The sequence below is a fragment of the Corvus brachyrhynchos genome, unplaced genomic scaffold, assembly GCF_000691975.1.
Source record: "Corvus brachyrhynchos isolate BGI_N302 unplaced genomic scaffold, ASM69197v1 scaffold164, whole genome shotgun sequence".
In the NCBI taxonomy this organism is placed as follows: domain Eukaryota; kingdom Metazoa; phylum Chordata; class Aves; order Passeriformes; family Corvidae; genus Corvus; species Corvus brachyrhynchos.
The window spans coordinates 418,691-439,145 of record NW_008237426.1 but is presented as its reverse complement, the minus strand read 5'-3'; the positions used below and the strand labels follow the sequence as shown (position 1 = coordinate 439,145).

General features: G+C 54.1%; 1 protein-coding gene across 1 annotated transcript in view; it reads left to right on the top strand.

The window, feature by feature from the left end:
- ZNF609 (zinc finger protein 609) overlaps window positions 1–20,455 on the top strand; it is a 52,328-nt gene that overhangs the window by 27,026 nt on the left and 4,847 nt on the right. Inside the window, exons 2-4 of the mRNA XM_017731081.1 lie at window positions 10,750–10,975; window positions 18,607–18,694; window positions 19,054–20,454. Coding sequence (XP_017586570.1) covers window positions 10,750–10,975; window positions 18,607–18,694; window positions 19,054–20,454 — 1,715 coding nt within the window. The remainder of the gene's footprint in view (window positions 1–10,749; window positions 10,976–18,606; window positions 18,695–19,053; window position 20,455) is intronic.

Below are 20,455 nucleotides of genomic sequence, written 5' to 3'. Positions count from 1 at the left end.
TGCCAGGTGAGACCTTCAGGCATCACAGCCCTGCTGTGTCCAGCAGCCAGACATTGGCTCCCACAGGAGCATCGGCTCTGCCTCCTCCTGGCAAATGTCCCTGCCCGCAGTGGGGGCTTGGATCTAGATGAGCTTTAAGATCCCTTTCAACCCAAACCAGTCCGTGATTGTGTGATCAGAGCAGAGGCACCAAGAGGCATTTGAGCCAAAGACAGGAAAACTGCTTTTCAACACCGAGGAATTAAAGTCTGGAGTGAGGGTAGGTGATGGGAGCCTGTGGGTTCATGTGGAAAGCTTGTTCCTCCTTCTCTTGCAGCTCATCTAGAGATTTCACGGCAATATGAGCACGTGTTGTGCTGCTTTGGGGTTAGTGCCCGGGCACTGTTCTGCTCAGGGATAGTGAGGCAGCAGCAGCTTGATTTCAATAATTAATAAAACCTTGGGAATTTGCTTGAAAAACTTCCTATGGCAATTGCTGTGTGTCCTGCAGGCACTGATTCCTGCGTGTTCCCAAGGGGAGCTGATGGACACGGGTGCAAACTTGTTGCTTGAAGGATTGGGGTGAGCCCAGCGTTTATCAGCCAGAATGGGAATACTGGCTTGTGCCATTTTAAAAATAGCATGATTGAAAGAATTTGCTGGAAAACTGGGGTTTGTGGAGTGGGGAGTGATGCAGTCATGGGACGCAGCACATTTGTCATTTCCATGTTAGCATGAGGTTTCCATCTTGTGTGCTGGGACACAGAGGCACATTCCAGACACGAGTCCCCTCTCTGTGGCCACTGGTGTGAGACACATGTGGTGACACCGTCACCCACATCCTCATGCATCATGTGACTGGGCTCATTTCTTGCTCTCTCTTCTCCTGTAACCTCCCCATCAGGCTGTGGAACAGAGCTGGCTTTGTGTCTGGAAAGCACCAGGATCTCTCCTGGCAACTGGAGCAAAACCTACAAAGAAGAGGAGATGAGAGCCAAGTGGGCGGCTTCCTAAACGTGCAGCCTGCGGGGGCTGGGACGTGCACATCATACCAAAGCAGGTTTTTAATATTAAATAGATGGAAGGAAGATGTCTCCTTTTGCCTGAGGGATAAATAGATCTGAAACTCCTCCTAGACTTTGCTGCTTGTTGCATCCGAAATATGTGTGTCTCGCCCTGGAATTGAGCCTCTCCAAGAGCTGCCAATACCTGGCTACAACCCATGTGTAAAAATGCTCCGGTGTTCGTCGTGTATGTGGGATGTGATGGAAAGTCTCTGGGAGAAGCATCCAATGAATGGATTTGCCTCTTTTTCCCCCAGTCCATAGCTACGTGCACCCCATGGTCTGGACGTGACGCTTCTCACAGTGCCACCAAGGCAAGTGTCACAGCTGTGGTCCTCTGGTGCCCTCCCAGTGCTAGACCTCCTCCAGGAGCTGTGTGGGTGCCTCAGGAGGTGCACCCTGCTTTTCAGGGATGGAGCGTTGCCTCCTTCCCTCCCACCCTTTCCCCAAACAAATTTTGCAGGTGTGAGCCCTGAGCACATGGCTTGGCTTCTTGTCCACAATCCACAAGACCTTCAGGATCAAATACTGTTTGTAACTGTGGGCAGATGGCTTCTTGTGCAGGAGAACTGCTTAAAAAACTCTCCATCTTGCCGCTGCCATTTGTTGGGAGATGGATGGGAGAAGAGAAGGATTTTTTTTTCTTATCTGCTTGGCCATGGATCTCATGGTCCAGCCATGGAGGAGCACCATAGAGCTGGAGCTGCTCTCTCATCAGAGATGCTTGTTATCATGGCTGCAGTGTGGAAGAACATCAAGAAAAGATAACCCTGCCAAAATTTAAGTAAAACCCTGCCAAAACCTGGCAAATCTAATCTGAACTTGGGCAGTTCCAAAACTGCTGGATGTTGGCTCTCTCAAAGGAGAAGGACTGCTGCCATGTGTTGGGAAAACCTTGATTGTGGCTTGTTGGCAATTCAGAGCCTGGCATGGGGTGGATCTGGGGTGTCAGCAGCACTTAGGGGGTGCTGTGGGGAGTGATGTATGTTGTATGGTATTAATGGAGTGTTGTAGGAAAAAAAGAGGAAAGGAGCAGAGCAATGGAAGGGTGAAGGATTTTCTCACTTGGAAAATACTGGTCTGCTTAGGAACAATTTCCCTGCCAGAAAGCTGTGGCCAATGTCTGTCTTAAACGTTCCTATCCTTGATTCATCCCATTTTCTCCTTGCTCCTCTGTATCATCCTCTGAGTAATTCCTCTCTCTCCTTTGATGTTTTCATCCCCCATGTGTTTGTAGATTATGGCTGTGTCCCCACATAGCTGTCACTGAACCAAGCTATCCATATTTAGCTCTTCTAATCTCCTCTTCCAAACCAATCCCCTCAGCCTTGTTATTTTTGTGCCTCTTCTCTGAACTTCCTTCGGTTTGTCTTTTGTGTCCTTTTCTGTCATGAATGGACTAGTGAAAGGTGTCTGTGCCCATGGCAGGGGGGTGGAATGAGATAAGCTTTAAGGTCCCTTCCAATCCAAACCATTCTGGGATGTTAAGATGGCAGCTTGGAGATGGTCCCCTCTAGGTCACTGAAAGGATCACCTGGGGTGGTGCTTGTTTTATGTATGTCTGTTAGTCCGTATTCTCCCAGGTTTCTTGCACAGTGACTCTGAATGTGAGCGACGCTTTTGGCCCCATTTGAGGCCTTTCAGGCACAACCCAATGCCACAGCTTTGGCTGTTATGGAAGGTCCAGCTGTCCCCACACCACATTCACAGCTTGGTTGATCAAAACCCCCCCAAACGAAACCCATCTTTAACCCCCACTCTATCTCTTCTTTCTCAGTTCTGCTCTGAAAACACCAGGGCCTTTACCACATCATCTCTTGTGCTTTACGAGTGTAAAAGTTGGTTTCTTGGTGGTGTCATGAAACCACATCCATGCACGTGGCTGTGTTGTCCACTGTGGGTCCACAATGACAGAGTGGTTGTGGTGGCTTTGTCCATTCTCACCTGGAAGTGGGCACTGGATGTTGGGATGGATGTGGACAAAGCTGGTCCCTGCACTGTGCACCAAGCAAGCAGAGGAACCCATCCTAGACGAGACAGGTCTGAGCCTAGCTCATTTTTACTTTGAGGCTGGGATCCATCTTCTCCCTTCTACATTTACAAGAATCCAATTTTGTACTGAAATGGTTTGTAAATCCCAAGCTGTCTCCCCTCTGATTGACTCCTATGTACTGCGGCTTTCCAAAGGTAAGGTCTTCATGCCTAGAAAAGCATTAATTAAAAGTGATTGAATTATTAATGCTCTGAGTTTCCGTTGGGGGGGGGGGGGAGAGTGTGCGTGTGGCCGTGCCCTGGCATGAATTGCTGGAGGCCCAGCAGCTACAGTGTCCATGTTTTGAAGGTTTAGAGGTTTAGATTTGTGAGACTGAGGTAGAGGGAAAAAATGAAGGAAAAAAAAAGAAAAATTGAAGGAAAGGTTGAGGCAGGGGGAGCCGTGCCATTCCCTAACAGAGAGCTGAGCTGCTGTGCCAGCTTCTCGTACTCAGCGCTGACCTACCAAGTGTCAGCTTTGGCTTGCAGTCCTTGGTTGGTGATCCTGGCCAAGGTTTGTTGGTAACTTTTGTGTTCTTGCTGTCTCCAGGAGCCTGTTTTTCCACCTCTTTCAGGCTGATCTCTTGATCTGTTGAAATGGAGATGCCAAGCTCTGCAATATGTTCTTCATCCCTCCTTGGGTGGTAGGGCCTGTGCTTGGTGCTCAGGATCCCGGCCAGGGTGCTGTGTAGCACAAGGCAGACCCTGTAGGCAGATTAAAGCCACTTGCCACAAAAATGCTGCTTTTTCCTGTGATTTCTCTTGCCTGCCTTGCAGATTCAGCTTTTAGGGATGTCTCTAGCTTGGCCGTTTTAACCTCAGAGTCATTTGGCCAGGTTTGTGGAGCTGGTGGTTATCAGACGGCTTTTAACAGTGGCTGGAGCTGCCAGTGGCTTGTGAAAGGTCTCATGGATTTATGTCCTCCTTCTGGGAGATTGATGCGCTGAGGCGCTCGTGAAACCTTTTATGTTCTCCTTTGCTTGCTTGAATGTGCTGGTCAGCGAGTGCTGGTGTTAATGGCAGCAGCTGAGCACTGCTCAGATCCTTGGGTGCAGCTTCCTGGTTGTTTTGGTGGAAAGAAAAGAAGTAAAAGCAAGGCTTTCCCTCACAGTGGCTCTTCCACGTAGAAACGTGGCTTACAGGACACGTGGCTGGTGTCAGCAGTGCAGGGGATGCTGGAGGATGGAGACGCAGGAAGCAGCAAAGTGAGATGCCAGCCACACATCTGCAATGGTGTTGGCACAAGGGTGGGTGCAGGTTGTGGGGCTTAATGGGAGACCTGGGTTCCCAGTGGGAAGTCACTTGCTGTCATCAGAGCTTTCCTGCTCAGGCAGCGCTGCCAGGGGTGAGGGTGACTGGTGACCATGGCAGCAGTGGTGCTGAAGACGGGGCCGGAGGCTGGGTTGGTCATTGTGAAGGCTGCTTGTAGCCGTCCGTGGTCAGGCTCTGTGTTTCCAACCATCTCTGCTCTCCCATGACCCAGATGCATCTCCAGTGCTTTTCCACGTGGGATCTTCCCCCTTTTCCCCACCAACTGAGCTGCTTTGCATTTTAATTCAGTAAATGAGGAGACCCACTGCCAATCTGTGGGATATCAGTGGTTGATGGTGGCTGAGCAGAGACCCAATGACATGTCGTGGGACCGATTCACAGAGGTCCCAGCCTGGATTTCTTTCCCATGTCTCTCACTCATGTCACCTGTCCCCTTTCAACACTGCTCTTCACTACCTCTCTCCTGCTGGAGACACCTTTTTTTCCCTTCCAAGAGCAGATCTGATAGTCTTGTAAGTGGTTGGAGCAGGTGACTTGGTGCCAGCACGTCTGCCTTGGATACTATTCCTGGCTTTATTGAAGACACGGTAATATGCAAGGCTGCCTCTGCGGTGTCTGCCTCCTCTTGATCTCAAAACGCTGCAAGCACTGAGATAAGACCGGCTGTGTTCAAGCAGGGATTTTATTCCCCTCTCCTCTGCAGAGAGAAAGCAGCTCGTCGTAGGTCATGCTGGGTTGTATTTGCATTTCTCCAGCAGCATGGCTGAGGTTGATAGCATCCGGCTGTCTGCATCACCTGGGTGTTTGGATCAGTCCCCCATCACTGGCACGGTGGGAGGTTGTACCTCCAGCATCACTGGGTGGGATGTCTCATCCCGATATTCCCGTTAACTGTGGCCAGGTCTGGTTTTGGTGGTGCTGGTGGTGGGGTTGTGAGCTTTATGCAGAAATCCTCTTCCAGGCTTTGATTCCTGTGGCCCACTCACCTGCGGCCAGAACAGACTTCCTCAGCCAGGTCCACCCCAAGTGCCCAGATAAAGATGAATCTGAGTTGGGAATGTGCTGCCAACCCCAGCTTTGTGCCATTGCTGCATTGTGCCATTCTTTTGGCCACCATCTCCTCTGGCCATTCTGCAGGGACTTGCTGGCCAGGGAAGGTGTTTGCATGGATGGAGGCAAACCCCCTCCTGGATCTCAGAGCTGGAGCACAGGTGCTTGGCATGGGCAGGAGAGGTCACCGAGGCACCTTTTGTTGGTAGAGCATTCCCATTACACCTTGGCATCGACAGCCCCGCAACCGGGAGATGCCGTGAATCCCAAATCTGAGGGGTGGGAGCAGAGGGTGAGGAGCACTGGGAACAAGTTGTGAAGGAGAGTGGTGGGGAATTGGCCTCTCCTGGCTTGTTTTTAGGAGGATGCTAATAGCCCTGGAGCTGGGAATTTGGGACCTCTGCTCCTTAAGAATCCTTATGTCCCATCACTCTGTGGAGTGAACTCTGGGAGTGCGATGCCAAGCCCACTCCATTCTGCACATGTGGAAGCACATGGAAGCATTAATCCTTCCTTGTGGTGTTTACTGCTTCTTGGTAGGGGGGGCTGTCGCAAATGTCAATCCTTTTTTCTTGGAGCAGCTGCCCTGTTGCCCTGTGGGCTCAGATTTGCCAACTAAGGAACCCAATATATTCCCCAAGCGTTCCCGTGGTCTGTAGAAATAACTGGCTTTGTTTATTTGAGCTTGTGTTTATCCAGGGAAGGAAGACTTTCATCTAGAACAGAATCCTTTTTTCACGGCTTGATGTCAGCGACCTCAACCTCCTGCTATAGCAAGAGGGAAGAGCAGTGGGCAGCAGCAATGGGATCAGTGCCCCAGACCACACTCCTGGCTCCATCCTTGGGCCTGACGCTTGTGCCACCATTATTTCCCTGCATGTGGGTGTTTGTTGGAAACTCTTGTTGGCTGCTTTGTTGCTGGAGAAATCCAGCCAGCAAACAGTCAGTGTTGAGTGGCACCTGCACTGTTTGGGGAGGGGGTCTTCTGTAGCCTGCTGCACATGGCCTGACGTTGAGTACCTCCAGTGTGTTGGGATGATGTTGCTGGGGGATGTGTCTGGGAGCTCTGCTTTCGGGTGGATTTATGATGGAATTGTAGGCATTGTGGGCACCAGAGCCATCAAAGGGATTTTTGTCTTCAGGCTCTGCATACCCAGCTTTGGGGGTCAGGTTGGAGAAGACTCTGAAATCCCTGCTGACGTCAGCGGAGGGGAAGAGACACTGTGGGTGCTGCAGTTTTGGGGTCTAGAGATGCCCACCAAGGGTGCTTGTCAGCTGGATGGAGCTACTCCCTGGGGATCTCTCTCTGAGGAGCTGCAAGCTAATGTTCCCCACTCCTACTCTGAAAAAGCAAAGCTGTGGGGGATGTGGTGGCAGACCAGGACAGGAGTGAGAACATCAAAGCTCCCAAAGGTTGGGCTGAGCTGGTTGGTGACGTGGGACGTGTTCACTGCAGCCTCGAGCAACGCTCCTGTAATAGAGCAGTTTTGGTCCACTTTCTGTCTCCTGACACACACAGTCATGAGTTTGTGACCAGTAGCGAGGCTCCCTCTTGGCTTTTCTTGTCTCTGTGTCTGCAGGAGTGGAAGGACCTTGTAGGTGAGAAAAGCGGTCGACGTGCTGCATAGCTTCTTCATATGGGGGTACACTGGAGCCTAGAACCATCTCGGATGCTTCGGTGGTCTCACCCTGAGCCCTGCAGACAGATGGGGTGCAGCTCCTGGGGGTGCCCTACACCTTCACACCGTCTCTGCCCTTGGAGATGCACCACAGACACCTTTGCTGGTTGCTCTTCTCAGGGGTTTTGGCATTGCTTTTGGCTTTTATCGCTCCAAAATGTGCTTTTCTTGCCTGACTTAGATTATTTGGGACAAACCAAAATTCTCATAAATACAGATGGGTGGTCTGAATGGTCCACAGAGTGGCATTAAAATCAGTGGGGTGTTTTTATTTCTGGTTTGCCCTCTTCTCATTCTCTCACTAATAGCTGCTGCTGTGATGTCCCCTTGAGGGCGGTTGATGCTAAGGAACCAGTGCTGCTAAGATGGCAGGAGCTCCTTTGTGTGCGTCTCCCCACGGCAGCACCCACTGCTGTGCTTCCCTTCATGTGGGACCCCATCCCACCTTCCAGGGGGGCTACAAGGAGGGGGTAGGTTTTAATTATCCCCTGGAGCCTGGCATCCCCCGGCGCCATTGGCATCACCCTGGACTCTCAGTGGATTTGCTTTTCCCCCATCGAGCAGAGCTTGTGCTGGCCGCTGCTGCCCAGGCTTGGCTCCGTTCCACTTCTGTCCTCGGCGGTGGTGAGAGCACGTTCCTCGTGATGGGAAAGCCTCCGCCAGAAACACAAAGGGCTTTCATTAGGGGAGGCAGTGGCGGGCGGACACGGACGGCCAGCGCCGGCACGGGGAAGCTTCACCCCATGTAACTCCCACAGGGGTGGCTGGAGACACACCAGGTTCCTCCAGCAGTGTAGCTGGTATTTAATCTTAGAGCCTACCCAGCATGGAAAGAGAAATAAATTTTATTTCTGCAAAGGGGATTTGGGGCCCAAAAGTGGTATGGGGGCTGGCCAGAAGGTGCAGGGCTCGCTTTTGGAGCTGGGGATCTCAGCTAGCACAGCCCCGAAGGCTATGAGAAACCCACTGCTGGGGGGTGTGAGTGCTGCCCACCATCCCCAGGCCAGCATCAGCCTGGGCTCCCTTTCTCCCTCTGAGGGGAAGAGTGGCCAGCAGAGCTGCCCCATGGTACGTAGGGCTCTCCCAGCCATCCTGCATCTCCTGACCTTGCTCAGAAAGCAGGAGGGTGAGAAGATCATGGCACCGGGAGATAAGGCACACGTAGAGGGGGAGGTGAATTTCAGGGATTGATCCATATGTCTTTTCCTCCAGCATGGCTTTCAGCTTTTTTTGGTTTTGTCCCAGTGGGGAACCTCTGTTCCTGCCCTCACCCCTCAAGAAGCATCCTGGGCCTTTTTATTTTGTTCTGGAGCTTTGGGCAAGGGAGCAGGAGAGCCGCCTTGTCTCCCCACGGCTGCTGAAAGAGGCTGTTTGTTCCAGAGCAGGGTGAGATATGAAATCCCATCAAGCCGCCTTGCTTATTAGAGAGATCTCAGCGAGCTGCTTATTATGCACTGTGGCATAATGCAGATTACGAATGTGACCGGGCGATAATTAGCAGAGCTGGAACTGTAATTAAACGCTCCTGTGCTGCGCTGTGGTTTCTGTTGCAGAGTGGAAGGAAGCTGAACGGTCTCAGAACCCGCAGGTCCCCAACGTGCACAGGCAGCCACCAGTCCCCAGGCAATGGGGGCGAGTGATCCCTGCCACCCCCTGAGCTGTTCTGCTGCCCACCCAAGCCAGGCAGCCCTGCCCTGCCTGTTTCCTCCCTGGCTCTTCCTTTGCTGGACACTGACTTGTGGTTTGCAGAATGTGGCATTGAGGAGCCCCTTCAAAGGAGCCTCACGCTTCCTTGGAGCATCTTGCCTTGGATCTGCTGATGAGGTTGCTGTGTTCTGGGGGGGTGATTTTCCTGTGGGAGTCTTATGGAAGCTCCTCTGGCAGCCTTCTGGGGTGATTTTATGCCCAAACCACCCGTCTTGAAACCCATGGGGTGCAGTTGGGCCACTGGCCATGGGGCAGCCTCGGAGGTGGGTGGTCTGGAGATGGGCTCCTGGGGGAGAGCTGGTCCTGTTGCTGGGAGATTGGAGGTAGTTGTGGATCACAAGCTGTGCTGCTGGAGGGAGGACTGTGGGGTCCAGCCACTGTTGTTCAAGACCTCCAGGCCATCTTTAGTGCCGAGTGGTCTGCATGTTGCTCTGATGAGCTGTCTAGAGAGAGGATGGATGCAGGGCAAGGAGAGGACTGCAGACAGAAAGAGCTTTGTGTTCTGCCGGAAGAGCAAATCCACCTGCCCTGTCAGAGCCAGGATGTGATACCCTCCTCTCTGCTCCTCTGCCTAGAGATTTGTGTCACCAGGGATGTGGAGAGGATCTGTGGGTCAGGAGGTGGTGGGGAGGTGGGGTTCTCCAGGCACTTGCTGTGGTTGTGGGCACCCTACTGGGTGGGGCCAGGGAGGTTGGACATGCAAGGTTCTGCTGGAGTTGTTTCCCTTGCTGTAAGGATGGAGATGTGTGAGCAAGAGAGGGAGCAGGTGAATTTGGCAGCTGGTCAGGACCAGGATGGGAGTCAGCAGCAAGGCTGGAAGTGATCATGGGCTGGTGCCCATGTCCACACTTGGTAACCACAAACTTGGGCTCTCCAGATCTATCATGTTTTCCCTCAGCAGAGATTTAGGGGGTCTGGGAGTAGCACTGGATGGATGCTCTAGAGGAATCTTCGCCTGCTTGAAACTGGAACCCAGGTCAGCACTTGCTGCTGATGTGATGAGTTTCCTCAGTCTGCTTCTCTTCTGAGGTAGCCCAGTGTCTAAAGATCCCAAAAGGTGAAGAGGGGACGTCTGAGCTGAAGGAGGAGCGGCTTGCTCCAGAGCTGCTGCAGGTCCTCGCAAGCCAAGGCGCGGGGGTGGCTGGCTGTGGCTGGCTTGGCTGATGAACCCCGAAGGACGGGAAGGTCTCCACCCTGCCCTTGCCTTGGACAGCCGCAGAATCAGCCTGTCAGCCATCCTCCTCCTGACACTGCTGTAATCTGCTTGCGTGGCAGAGCGGCCAAAGACCTTGGCTTCTCAGCAGCAGGGTGGCTTGGCCGGGCTTCCACTTGGCAAATTGGCTTGTTGGCTTTCCAAGCCCGGCTCTGGCTGTGGGATCTGGTTTCCATGTGCAAAGAGAGCACAATGCCTGGATCAGGCTCTGAAGCAGATACTTGCATAGGGAAGAGGGATATGATCCAGGTGCCTGTGTCTTCAGGTGGTCATAGGGTAGATCTGGAAGGAGAAGGTTTTCATGGGTGCTGGAGGGAGTCTGCTACTCATTTGTCCTGTCCTGCCGGTTGAGCTGAAGCTCTTCTAGTGAGCCATCGGGTTCAAAGTCATTGACTGCATTAACATCTGAGCCATAGCCAAGAGGCATCCTCACCAGGGATGATTACAGAAGCCGTCAGGGAAGGAACTTGGCACAGGCTCTTTCAAGCAGGAGCACAGATATCTTCTGCACTAGGACTTCTGGGTGTGATCTCTGTGACTGCAGAGCTCCCTGGGGTTACATGGGCACGGGAATGCCAGCGTGGGGGAGCCCTGCAAGATCCTTGTCCTCTGCTGAGGTGTGGGATGTGAACTGAAGGTGGCAGCCCTGAGCTTGAGGTTCTCCAGGAACGTTAATGTCTGTTGATACTTGTTCTCCCTTCTGTGTTCCTGACAGTATTCCTGACCCTGACCACATGTCTCTTCTTCCCCACAGATGGAATCTCCCGTCTCTACGCCTGCAGTGTTGCCCTTGCACCTCCTTGTCCCCGTCGTCAACAACGACATCTCGTCGCCGTGCGAGCAGATCATGGTACGCACCCGCTCCGTGGGGGTGAACACCTGCGATGTGGCCCTGGCCACCGAGCCCGAGTGCCTGGGCCCCTGCGAGCCTGGGACCAGCGTGAACCTGGAGGGCATCGTCTGGCAGGAGACAGAGGACGGTGAGTGTCACAGAGCTTCTCGCTCTCTGACAGCATCACAAGGGAGTTATGGCAGTCCCTTCCTTCCCATGTCCCTGCTGTGTCGTTCTTTGGCACATCGTGGGCTTTCCTGCCACCAGCTGGGTGGTCAGGACAGAGGAGCCGTGTGGGAGCAGCCCGTAATCCGTCCAGCAAAGGGAGTAACGGGCCAATACTTGTGTCAGCCCCACGTGTTGCGTTCCCCCTTTGCCCAGACAGTGGGCGAAAATCTAAGCTGCCGTTTCTCTGCCCTTCGACAAGAGCTGACTTGTTCTGGAGGTGCCAGGGGAAAGGCCGTGCCAGCCGGCATGGGAATTCGACAGAGTTGACTTCATTTTTGCTTGGCAACCCGCAGGTCTGTCACAAAAACGCTCAAACCCTGGGAGGCAGCAGAAATCTCCTGCTGGATTAAAAAACCCCAGCAGAGCTCTCAAAATCGACTCGGCGGGAGATCAGCTTCTCGGCTCTCTTGCCAAGCCAATCCAATCTTTCTTTTCCGCTGGAGCTCATCTCATCCGTGCACAGCTTGGTTTGCTTTCCCAGGTCCTTTGATGGGTTTTCGTTGCTCTTGGGGCTCTGCCAAGGAACGCAGGGATGAATAGGTGGCTCAGCGGCCCATGGCGAGCGCTGGAACTTGGCCTTCCCTCTAGCCTCAGTAGGATGCTGGAGGTTTCTGCCTTGGGAGACACGGGGTGAGCTCCTTGTATTTGTGTCTGGAAGCAGAAACAGTCCAGAAGCACAAAGGTGAGAGAGAGCAGCGGCGGGGGGGGCTGGTTGGTGGGTCATCTCAGCTAGGTATCCACGTGCTCCTCTTGGACATCTGCTCCCACTCTTCTGTTGCTGTTCCCTGCGGAGAATGAAGCTGTTGGCCTTTATCCCAACCACTCCTCACTGAGACTCTTTATTATCTACGATGGAAGCTGAGCTGAAATCTCCATTCCCATGAGCTGCTTCCAGTGAGGTTCTCTTCTTGTCCCATGCTTTGGGAAGGTGGGGGTGGGCCCAGTTTGCCTTTTCTCTCTTCCTGCTGGGAAACTGGTTTTGAAACCATGGTTGGCACAGGACCGACCAAGTGCTGCAGTGGCCCCTGATGTGAGCCCTGAAGTTGTTCCCCTTGGAAAGAGCATATTGAGAAACAGCACCTGAGATGTTTGGGAAGAGAGCAGTGGATGGACCATGCTGGGGAAGACTGGGATGTCTAGCTTGGGATGGGACCTCCACACTCCTCTGCCCTCTGCTTTACTGTCCATTCCATATGGAAAAAATTCACCCTGATTGAGGCATCTGGGAGCTGTAAGTGTGTTTTCTCTGCTGCTCCAAGGCAGAAGGATGTCACACGTTGTAAAATCTGTGAGAAGGAAACACAAAGCAGGAGCTTTGCGTTCAGGAGCTCTGCTATGCGCATCCCAGGGCCAGGGGATCTGCAGGGTGGATCTGCTCCAAAGAAACCTGTGGAAGGTCTGCACTGATCTACCACCTCCCCAGCACTGCATGATTGGTGTCTCCAAGAGCCTGGTCACTTTATAGGATATAACACCTTCAGCTGGGGAAACTGGGGCACAGCTGGGCTGGGGTTTGGGACACATAGCAGTACAGAGGAGTACTGGCACCCTCCGCTTGTGGGGCTGCCCCATCTCCCCAGCCCTATCAGCCTGCTCTCCTGGTGTGACTTCCCTCAACCCAAAAGCCCTGGAGCTGCAGAGTTCCCTGAAAATCCCCACAGGCAGTGGCAAAGCTGATGAGAGCTTGGACCTTGTATGCTGGTTTTGGGTGGAAATCAGGAGAGGGTCACGGTGGCCATGCCAGGATGGATGAACTGATCATCCCTGAGGCAGGGAGCACAAAAACATCCCTTCCTGCCAGTTCCTGGTTGAGAGGCCTTGCCGTGGGAGCGGTTGCTGTTCTCCCTTCCCTTTTCTCCTGCTCCTCACCCCACCGTGGGGCTCCATGCCCGTCTGCCTGTCTGTCCGCATTACCCCTCGCTTCCGCAGCCACCATTTCGGAGTGTGCCTTGGAAGCGTCCTGTGACTTCCCACAGCCCGGATATTTTTAGTCTGTGGTAATTCAGTGAACTCGTGCAGAGATCCTTCTCTGCCAGCTGCTGATGGTTGCCACCGTTGGGAGCAAGGATTTCACATCCAGCCCTGCACAAGGCGAGCCCTGATGTTGCCTTTGGTCACTTCTGGTCTGCTGCGTGCCTTGGCTCCAGTCACACGCCATCTCTCGTCCTTGAGTGAAAAGGCAGAGGGGAACCATCCCTGTTTTTTGCCTGGCATCTCTCCCCTGCCTTCCCATTGTCAAAGATGGAGTCAAGGGCAGTGCTGGATCTGGCTGTTGGAAGCTGGAGCTTGTGAAACGTTCAGGGATGCAGTGAGCATCACCCCTTGCCCAAAGGATGCAGAGGAGAAAGCTACACCAAGGGCATGTTTGCAAAGCCAGATGAGGTGCTTCCAGCATCTGGAGACATTCCTCAAGATCTCCAGAGGGATCTCAGCACCTCACCCAGAGTGATCCATCTCTCCCCTTGCTCCTTGGGATGTAGCAGCCTCATTGGACTGTTTGGAAGGACCCCAGGGCAGCAGAGCAGCTCTTGGCCTGCAAGTTTAGAATCACAGAACTGAGGAGTGGTTTGGTTTGGAAGGGACCTTAAATCCCAATTCATTTCACCCCCTGACATGGGTGGGGACACCTTCCACTAGGTCAGGTTGCTCCAAGTCCCATCCAACCTAGCCCTGAACACTTCTAGGGATGGGGCATCCAGAGCTTCTCTGGGAAACTTGTGCCAGGGCCTCATTACCCAGACAGGGAGGAATTTTTTTCCTAATATCCAATCTAAATCTCCCCTCTTTCAGCTTAAAGGCATTACCCTTTGGTTTGTCAATTCTTGGCCTTGCAAAAAGTCCCTCTTCAGCCTTCCTTTAGCTCCGCTTTAGGCACTGGAAAAGACTCTAAGGTCTCCGTGAAGCCAGCCTCCTCCACTCCGTGTGGGGCTGCAAAATCATGGAGAAAAGCTTCTAAAGCCAAAGCCTGGCAATGCTTGGAAGGATAAGTTGGACAAGGACAAGTCCATCTGAGATGGGAGCATGAAGCTCCAAGGAACCTGATGATGTCCTTCCTGCCCTAAACACCAACTTTGTCCTCATCCCCCACTAGAAAACCTGCCATGAGTCCATGATCCCTGCCAAAGGCATCCCAGAGGGTTCCCACTACCAACCATCTGGCTCAGGGCTTTTGGTCCACTTTCTCCTCCACCATTTCAGGTCAGTGTTGGCCCAAGGTCTGCTCTCGCCGGTGGTGGACGCTGTTCATGCTCTCCTGTGGCTGTGCTGGTGACACCGTCCCTTTGCTGAGCCTGGCTTGCACAGGGATGTGTTTTATCAGGACACTTCTGGTGGGGAGCAGCTGTCGTGGCAGCTCCCCTAGTGTGGCTATCTGTGATTCTGGTCTACAGGAACTATTAACTGATCTGATCACACCAGGAAGCATCGCTCTCTTTGCTGCCTCATGAGCTGACAGGTCTCCTCCATCCCCCTTGGTGAAGCTGGTGTCACCTGGCTTGGACCATGTCACCTTCTCACCTCCCTATGATGCCACACCAGTGCTGATCGCAGCAAAAGAAACACAAACCCTCTGAGCAACGAGGATCATGGTGTGGCAGCACCTGGAAAACATCAGCACACTGCACATCCCTTCCTCCAGCTCCTTGCTGGGACGTTAGTGGCAGGTTACCCGTGGCTCAGATTTCTGTACTCCAGACATTTGGATTGTCCTTTTGCAAACTTCTCGTGAGGGTATGATGGAGCACGAGCATGCCCAGGGTTGGCAGATGCCAGCATGGACATGTCCTTGCTTGGAGCAGGAGGGAAATGGAATAGATGGGGACGGAATGGAGAAGATGGGAGGGTGAGAGCAAAGACTTCTCAAATATAATGGATAGTGGCATAGAGACTTCCTCTGCCAGTTCCCGTGGGACCCGTGAATGAATCTCATCAGGTCTCATGGACTTACGCACCTTGAAGTTCTCCTGCAGGTGGTTCTTCCTTCTCCCAGTCCCTGTCTTTGCCTCCTGCATCTCAGGTGGTGTGGCTGGAGCACTTGCTGATGAAGATCAAGGCAAACAAGTCATTGAGCCCCTCAGCTGTGGGCTACCCCGACTGCAGGCTTCCTTTGTGTGTTTGAGTTTCTCCAGGAGTTCATTGTTAATCCATCAGGCTTCCTGGCATTTCTGCCTGACTTCTCTTTGTTGGCATGCATTGCTCCTGAATTCAGAGATGATCCTTGAACATCAGCCGGCTTCCTTGGGTCCCATTGCCCTCCAGGGCTCTATCCCATGGCACCCTGTCAAAACAGGTCTCTGAAGAGGCCAAAGTTTTCTCTCCTGGAGTCCAGGGCAGTGATCCCTCTGTGTGCTGCAGTCCCTGGGTAGCAGCTGGATGGCCTGGGACAGTCATGCACCATCTGAGCATGCATTCCTTTTGGGATGATCCTGTCTCCCTCTGGCCCTGCTGGGCAAACTGTGTTCATGTTGCCTGGCAGGGTTTGATAGAGGGGACTTCTCTGTGAAGAGACACCAGCAACTTCCCCCATGTTGGACCAGGTCAGCCAAGGCTGAGCCTATCAGCAATGAGGGCAGCACCTCTGGGATAATGTATTTAGGAAGGGGAGAAAAAGCAGCCCCTGTTCCCCATCCCCCTGTGCTGTTTGGGGGCAGAGATGAAGTTGAGTGAAGTTGAGCCTGGGAAGAAGCCAGAGGAAAGTGTTTTAAGATCTGGTTTTATTTCTCATTACCCTACTCTGATTTGATTTGCAATAAATTAAATTAATTTTCCCAGGGTGAGTGATTTCTCCTCACTGGGTGAGGTGACAATTGTGCTGGCCATCCCCAGCCCCATGGTGTCCCCTGTCTCCTGGCAGGAGCATGGTGGCCATGAACAGCTTTGGGTGTTGTGTCCCAAAGCCTGGGCACTACAGGTCAGGCAGGATCTCTGCATGTGGGCAGGGTTTATGGAAAAGCTGGAGCATCCTGAAAGTGATGCAGCTGGAGGGGAAATGACAGAGGTCATCTCAAAGATGATGCAGCTGGGGAAGAAATTATTGGAAGAAGGGACATCCCAAAGTCAGGGCGGCCTGGAAGTGATGCAGGTGGAGGAGGAATTCATGGAGATGTTCTTGGTTGGGCTTGGGGGATTCATCTTTGAAAAGGGGGGACGTGCCCCAATACAACGGCTCCTGGCGCCCACAGCAGTGTTGTCCTCCATCCCACATAGTCCCAGGATTTTCTCAAACATTGCCTCCCTGAGTGGCAACTTGGCACCATCACCAGTCCTTAATTTTTCCAGCCAGGCTATGACTCTGATGTGAGCACTTGGTGACCAGGATGCTGAGTGGTTTGCACCCAGATTTGGGTGGTATTGATTCCTTAAGAGCTTCAAAGATGTCACCTTCCCATGAAACCAGGTGGGATGGGAGTTACCCAAGTGGGATTCCTTCTGTTCAAGAGCATCTCCGTTCTTGGAGATGCAAGGGCATTGCCTCCTCCCTGCCGCCCTTGTCATGCCTGTGCCTGCTCATCATCCTGCCGTGGGAGGGGGACGCAGCGGGTGAAAAAAGCTGCTTAGGATCTATCCCGGGGTTTAAATCGTCCTGGGTTATTGTTGGAGGATTAGGAGGGGATTTGGTATGATTGGTTGCAGCGGGTTAAATATAGGCTGGTGTGTGTTGGAGGGCTGACGTTCCAACAGGGAAGGAGGGATGGTGCCGGCTCGCTTTTGCCCCTTCCTCTTTCATCTCTCTTGTGACTGTGGTGGTAGGGAGGAAAAATGCCAGCACCTCCTTTCTAATATCACACGCTGGCCCCAGGATGCACAAGAGACTCCAGTGGTTTGTCGTGCAATTAACTTCCAGCAGCACACGTGGTCTTCTCTGGCTTCAAAGGTGGGGAGAGCAGAGGGACTGGGAGGGGTGGGGGCTGGGTTAGTGCTGCTTGTCTCTCAGTGGCTCCCAGGTCCTTGGGCAGCTCCTGGGAGCATCCCACAGCAGCTCCCCAGAGGTGTCCTGGGAATGGTGGGGCTGGGTTGGGGTGCAGGATGCAGCCAGGAGCTTCCTTGGGTTTTAAGGAAAGGGGGACAGGCTCCTGCCTGCCAACAACTGCTGCATTAGGAAGAACAGAAGGCCGCACTCCATGTGCCCTCTTTGGGATGCCGGGAACCAGCATCCCCCTGTTCCCATCGATCTTTCCATGTGTGAGGCTGTGGGCTCCCAGCAGTTGGTTTCTCCCTCAGGTTGTCTCTATCATCACATCCTGGTCATGTCTTTGTTAAGGCAGGTCCCCATCACCTTTCTCTGAAGGCAGAACCCAGCGTCTCTTGCTCACTGGGATGAGCTGGTTGTGGCTCTTGGCCGTGTGCTGGCACCATGTCTTCCCATGACCTGCTCCTGACATTTTCCAGGAGGAAAAGGAGAAAGAGAAGATCTGCATTTCATTTCTCTTTCTGAAGGAGCCCCACGTGTCGGGCCTTGGCTCCACGTATTATCCATGCCGAAGCCTGCAGCTGGCTGCTGGCACAGCACAACGGGGGATGGGGGCTGAGATTTATAAACATGCTTCAGGCACAGCTGCTCCAGGCTCCCTTGGCTCCATCCATCTCCAGGGGCCGTATATCTCACTGCGCTCATCAACCCCTGCAAATGCGTTTCTTATTTCCTGAGTTTTACCTTGCTGGGATAAATGTGCCTGGCACAGCAGACTCTGCTCCAGTTGTGTGGAAATTAGAGGCAGGGAGGAGACACCACAATGCTGTGGAAGACCCCTCTGCCTCCCAAAAGAGGTGCTGAGAGTCCTTGGCCTTGGCATGGGTGTGAGCCAGGAAGTTCCTCTTCTGAGTTACTGTGGAAAAGCTGAAACTCCAAGGTTTTCTGAATACCCAGTGGCTTTGCTCCGTGATGGGAGGATGTGGCCCCATGGATGGTTCTCCAGATGGAAATACAGGACAGAGGCATGTCCCTGGAGGTGCTGGAGCAAAGTGGCGCAGGGCAACGAGGGTTATTCCACCAGGATTGGGTTTTCCTGCCAGGGACAGTCGCCTGAACAGGAATGCTGGGCTCAGCTTGCCATCTAGTGGCAACAGCAGCCTTCTCCAGAGGGTCATGAGGTTCATGGCCATGCTGGTTCGTAGCCCTGCTGGGGGGTGTGCAGCTCTGCTTTGGGTTCCACAGCCTTGCTGGGGGCTTTCTGCATTTCCCCCAGGGGCTTCCCAGCTCTTCCTCCCTGGAGACCACCTTCCCTACCCTACCTAAGCACACATGGAGCCAATGTGGATCTTCAGGTCCACCCCGCCCTTTGGGTGTCACTGGGTTTTAACATCCCATGAAAATAGGGAAGAGGAGGAGGGGGCAGGTGAGACATGCCAAGGAAAGGGATGAGCTGGGAGTTTCCAGCTCCCATCTTGGTGCCCCTCCAGCCCTGAGCCTCATGTCTCACCTTTTCTGAGAGCCCAAGACCCCTTGTCCACCCTCCTTCAGCCCTAGAGCTAAGCTCTTCCTCCTGCCTGTCTCGAGGGGCAGGTTCCTGGCACCGTGGGATCACACCTGGCCCTTTTCCCCTTGCCTTGCAGGGATGCTGGTGGTCAACGTCACCTGGAGGAACAAGACGTACGTGGGGACGCTGCTGGACTGCACGCAGCATGACTGGGCACCTCCCCGGTAAGCGGGCGGGGGCCTCTGGTGGGCTCCCAGCACGAGGGCAAATCCAGCCCTGTACGGCCCCCACGGCACCCAGGACTCTCTGCCATGTGCCCACGGGGCTGCCACAGGGGTTGGAATCTCCTCCTTGCCTGACCCAACTGCTCCTGTCACTCTCTGCCCCTGCAGTCACACGTCCCTTGTCCTGGGGGCTGAAGATGGTTTAGCACATCCCGGGGACCGCTCTGGTTCCTCTTTATCAGTCAGTGGGGGGAGAAGTCTATGGGATCAGTAGTGAGGGGAGTAAGGGGATCCTCACTGTGCCTTGGGGACAGCACAGCCATCTCTCTGTTGAGACCTCCGTGTCCTTCTCCCTGCAGGTTCTGTGACTCTCCCACCAGTGACCTGGAGATGCGCAATGGCCGGGGCAGGGGCAAGCGCATGCGCCCCAACAGCAACACGCCGGTGAACGAGACGGCCGCTGCCTCGGACAGCAAGGGGACCAGCAACAGCAGCAAGACCCGGGCGGGAGCCAACAGCAAGGGGCGCCGGGGCAGCCAGAACTCCTCGGACCACCGCACCCCGCCTGGTGGCACCGCCGAGGACGTGAAGGCCAGTCCCTCCTCCGTCACCAAGCGGAAGAGCAAACCCCTCTCTGACATGGAGCTGAACTCCAGCTCGGAGGACTCCAAGGGCAGTAAACGCATCCGCACAAACTCAATGGGCTCGGCCACGGTGCCGCCTGCCGCGGTCAAGGTGGAGCCGGCTGTCCTGGAGCGCAACTGCCCTTCTCCCATCCTCATCGACTGTCCCCACCCCAACTGTAACAAGAAGTACAAGCATATCAATGGGCTGAAGTACCACCAGGCCCACGCACACACGGATGATGACAGCAAGCTGGAGGCAGATGTGGACAGTGAGTATGGCGAGGAGCCCTCCCTGCATGCTGACGTCGGGAGCTGCAACGGTGCCGCCGGGACACAGAAGGGCTCCCTCTCACCCGCTCGCTCGGCCACCCCCAAGGTGCGTTTGATGGAGCCCCACAGCCCCTCCCCATCCAGCAAGTTCAGCGCCAAGGTCCCCTGCAAGAAGAAGGTGGGTGGGGAAGGGGACACAGACCCAGGTGCTCTGTCCAATGATGGCTCTGAGGATGGTCCCTCCGTGGCCGATGAGACGAGTAACGATGACTTTGATTCTCTGGAGAAGCGATGCATTGATAAGGACAAGTCAAAGAAGGCCTCTGGTGCTAAACAGGAGAAGATCCCTTCCAAAAGCTTGAAGTCCGCTAGACCCATTGCACCGGCCATTCCCCCGCAGCCGATTTACACCTTCCAGACTGCCACGCTCACCACAGCCAGCCCCGGCTCCTCCGCTGGCCTCACCACAACCGTGGTCCAGACCATGCCCAACAGCCCCCAGCTCAAACCCATCCAGCCTAAGCCAACGGTGATGGGAGAGCCCTTCGCCGTCAACCCTGCCCTCACCCCTTCCAAGGAGAAGAAGAAGAAAGACAAGAAGAAGAAAGAGCCCAAAGAGGTGGAAAACCCTTTGACTCCCGGCAAAGCCTGCAGAGCAGAGGAAGGTAAGAGCCCTTTCCGGGGGGAATCCAGCGAGCTGGGAATGAAAGGCGAGGGGCTGCTGAACGGTTCATCTGACCCCCACCAGAGCCGGCTCGCCAGCATCAAGGCCGAGGCGGATAAAATTTACAGCTTCACCGACAACGCACCCAGTCCTTCCATCGGCGGGGGGGGCGAGGGGGGGGGGGCGGCCACCAGCCCCCCC